At 35.4% G+C, this 2760-nt stretch overlaps 1 protein-coding gene across 1 annotated transcript; it reads right to left on the reverse strand.

Annotated features, from left to right (window-relative positions):
• Window positions 1-758: 758 nt before the first annotated feature.
• LOC133702765 (phenolic glucoside malonyltransferase 1-like) lies at window positions 759-2240 on the reverse strand. Its single transcript, XM_062127088.1, has one exon. The coding sequence runs from the start codon at window positions 2225-2227 to the stop codon at window positions 788-790; it is 1440 nt and encodes a 479-aa protein (XP_061983072.1). The 5' UTR covers window positions 2228-2240; the 3' UTR covers window positions 759-787.
• Between the last annotated feature and the right edge of the window lie 520 nt (window positions 2241-2760).

Genomic DNA, 2760 nt, shown 5'->3' on the forward strand with positions numbered 1-2760 from the left:
GGGGGGGGTTGATGGCAGGAGACAGAGGAGAAAAAGCCATGGTGACCAAATGACCACGTTTCAACTCTTTTCTGGTAGAAGATATTTTAGAAAACTTAAATTTCAAGGGAAGAGGGGAGGAAGTGCACTTTACTATCTTTTCACTTCATAATTCACTGAAAAAAAATGCAAATATTATTGGCTGGGATTTAATGATAGTTCTAAAGAGTTCTTCACGAGAATGCATAAACAATGTAATATTATTGTATTTTTTTATTACATTTACATTAAAATCATTTGGGTGTTATATTTTGAGAATTGAAATTTTCTTTTGAAATGATGATAGAATGTTGTTTAAAAAATAATACTTTTAGTGAAGATTTTTTTTTTAAAAAAATTGAGTATATTAACGAGATAAAAAGATTTTAATTTGTGATGTATATTTTTTTATCTTTATTTAATCACTTTGATTTTTTTTGGGTACATCGATTTTTATAATAATGTTTTTGGTTTTTATTAAATAAATGACTAGAAAAAATATTATATTTTTTAAAATTAAATATATTAATAACAAAATGAAAACATTTAGTGGAAAATCATTTTGTTTCAATAAAAATTAAATTATCACTTTTTTAAAAGAAAATGCAAGTTCCACAGAAATTATATTTAGCAATGCTTGAACATAACGTTACATGACATCTAGGATAGTCTCCTTTATTTAACACCAAATTAACTAGGTAATTGATATGGAGCTTGAACTGAAAATACAAAAACCAATCTCACACAGAAAACCTTCTCTTCTTTCTTTTCATTGAATTTGCTTGAATGGCATAACTTCTACGCCATTAGAGAAAAAAGAAGCAAAAGATTCCATTTCAGGCCTCTTCAAAGCCACGCCAATTTCAGTCCTCCGGTCACTTCCATTTCCAATATCCAACACTGAAAACGATCCAGTTCTATCTATGGATGTGAGCTCCACCTTCTCGACATTTCCCCATCCAAAATCCGTGTTGTAAAATTCCAATCCGGTCGATCCAGCAACAGTAATGTGTTGCACTTCTGGTCCCAAACTTAACAACATCTCCAGCCTCTCATTTGAACCTTCAAGGAGTCCCTTCTCCAATCCCCTTATGGAAGCGCTAAGCTTCTCGGCTATAATAGCTAATCCATTTTCCTGCATAAAATCTCCGGCTTTACAAACTATGTGATGAACCACAACAGTGTCACCAAAATGATTTGGTGGAAGAGGAGGGTCTAAACGACTTCTACAATCTGCTGACCACGAAAAATAAACCTCTCTGTCGGCATCTCCTCCTCTTGCTTTGACAAGACAGATCGATACATAAGAGCATGCCAGAACATAAGTGGAGAGATTAAGTCGTTTTGTAGGGTCTGTTGCTTCCGGGTGATAACGCAACACACTTTCTCTAAGCTTCTTAATGACTTCACTAGATAAATGAAAGGTTGCTCGAAGCAAGTTAGGTTGCACTTCAAGTTTCGGCAACGGCTTCACACTTTTTGGGTTCGAGTCTGAACCTGATTCTAACCGTTTCCCCATGGTTGCCCACATGTTAATGTACGCCTCCTCCAAACCTTTGGAGTCTTGGATACTTTTCCATCCAAAACTCGGGGTGATTTCTGCTGGCAATAAACGTGGGGCTTCACCTTTTTCGACAATATATTTGCATGTATAAGCCCAAGCTCTGAGGAACATAGATGCGCTTTTCCCGTCAAATATTGCATGGTGCATAGCCATACCAATGCAAAAGCCTTTGTTAGGAAATAATGTTACTTGTAAAACCACTAATGGTGACCTAGTTTCAGTTGCGACGAATTGGGGAGCATAAGGATGTGATTCAACAGCTTCATGGATTCCATTGCCTATAAGGCGATCGAAATCACCATTACTCTCAGCAAGTGTAACTGAAACGGAATCGTTATTAGGATGGTATACAAAGATGGGTCTGGAGGATTCAGGGGGCCATGTTAGGCTGCCGACGATAGGGAGGAAGTGGAGGAGTGCATGGGAAAGTGATTTTTTGAGACTGGGGAAAATTACAGAGTGAAAGAAGGTAGGGTTTGAATCAGTAAGTTTGAAGAAGCAGAGGCACTCAGATGGAGGAAATCTGAGATATGTCAGTTCAAAAAAAGTAGGAGAGAGTATTGTTTCGGTGGCTGACTTGGTAGAGTCATAAGCGGCAGCCACTTCGCAGATATCAAGTATCTTTACAGAGTTCGGGGATGCCATAAAGATAGCTAGAGTGAGAGAATGAGAGAGAGAGATTGAGAGTGGGATATCTTTATAGAACTCGGCAACCAATAGTTGTCAGATTGATCGAAATTAGCCAAGAAAAAAAGAAAAGGAAAATATATGTGCTAGCGTCCTTATGCATGATGTCCGTCTTCTAGTTTTGACTGATTGGTAACTTGGTACTACTCTCCGGTCATCTATGTACTTGTAAGTCATTGAAAGTAGGTTTGGAAACCCTTTATTTTCTATATATACTCCATCCAACAGTCCACTACACTACGTTACCTTTGTGGGACGAAGATCACACTGACAACAAGATTACTCACTTTGGTTAACAATGAGTTTTATATACAAGATTGAATTTGTTTATATAAACAAATTTATTTTTTATTTAAAATTTTTATTAAATATTTTATTAATAAATCTAAAGAAAAATAAAGATATCATGATAAAAATATTTTAAAAACATTATAAAGTTATTATAATTATTATATTGTTATTGCATCAACATTTTGTTTATAAATATTTTT

This window comes from Populus nigra, chromosome 1, assembly GCF_951802175.1.
Source record: "Populus nigra chromosome 1, ddPopNigr1.1, whole genome shotgun sequence".
In the NCBI taxonomy this organism is placed as follows: domain Eukaryota; kingdom Viridiplantae; phylum Streptophyta; class Magnoliopsida; order Malpighiales; family Salicaceae; genus Populus; species Populus nigra.

Excerpts from the sequence above, each read along its gene's own strand:
- LOC133702765 (XM_062127088.1), bottom strand. The coding sequence starts at position 2,227 with ATGGCATCCCCGAACTCTGTAAAGATACTTGATATCTGCGAAGTGGCT.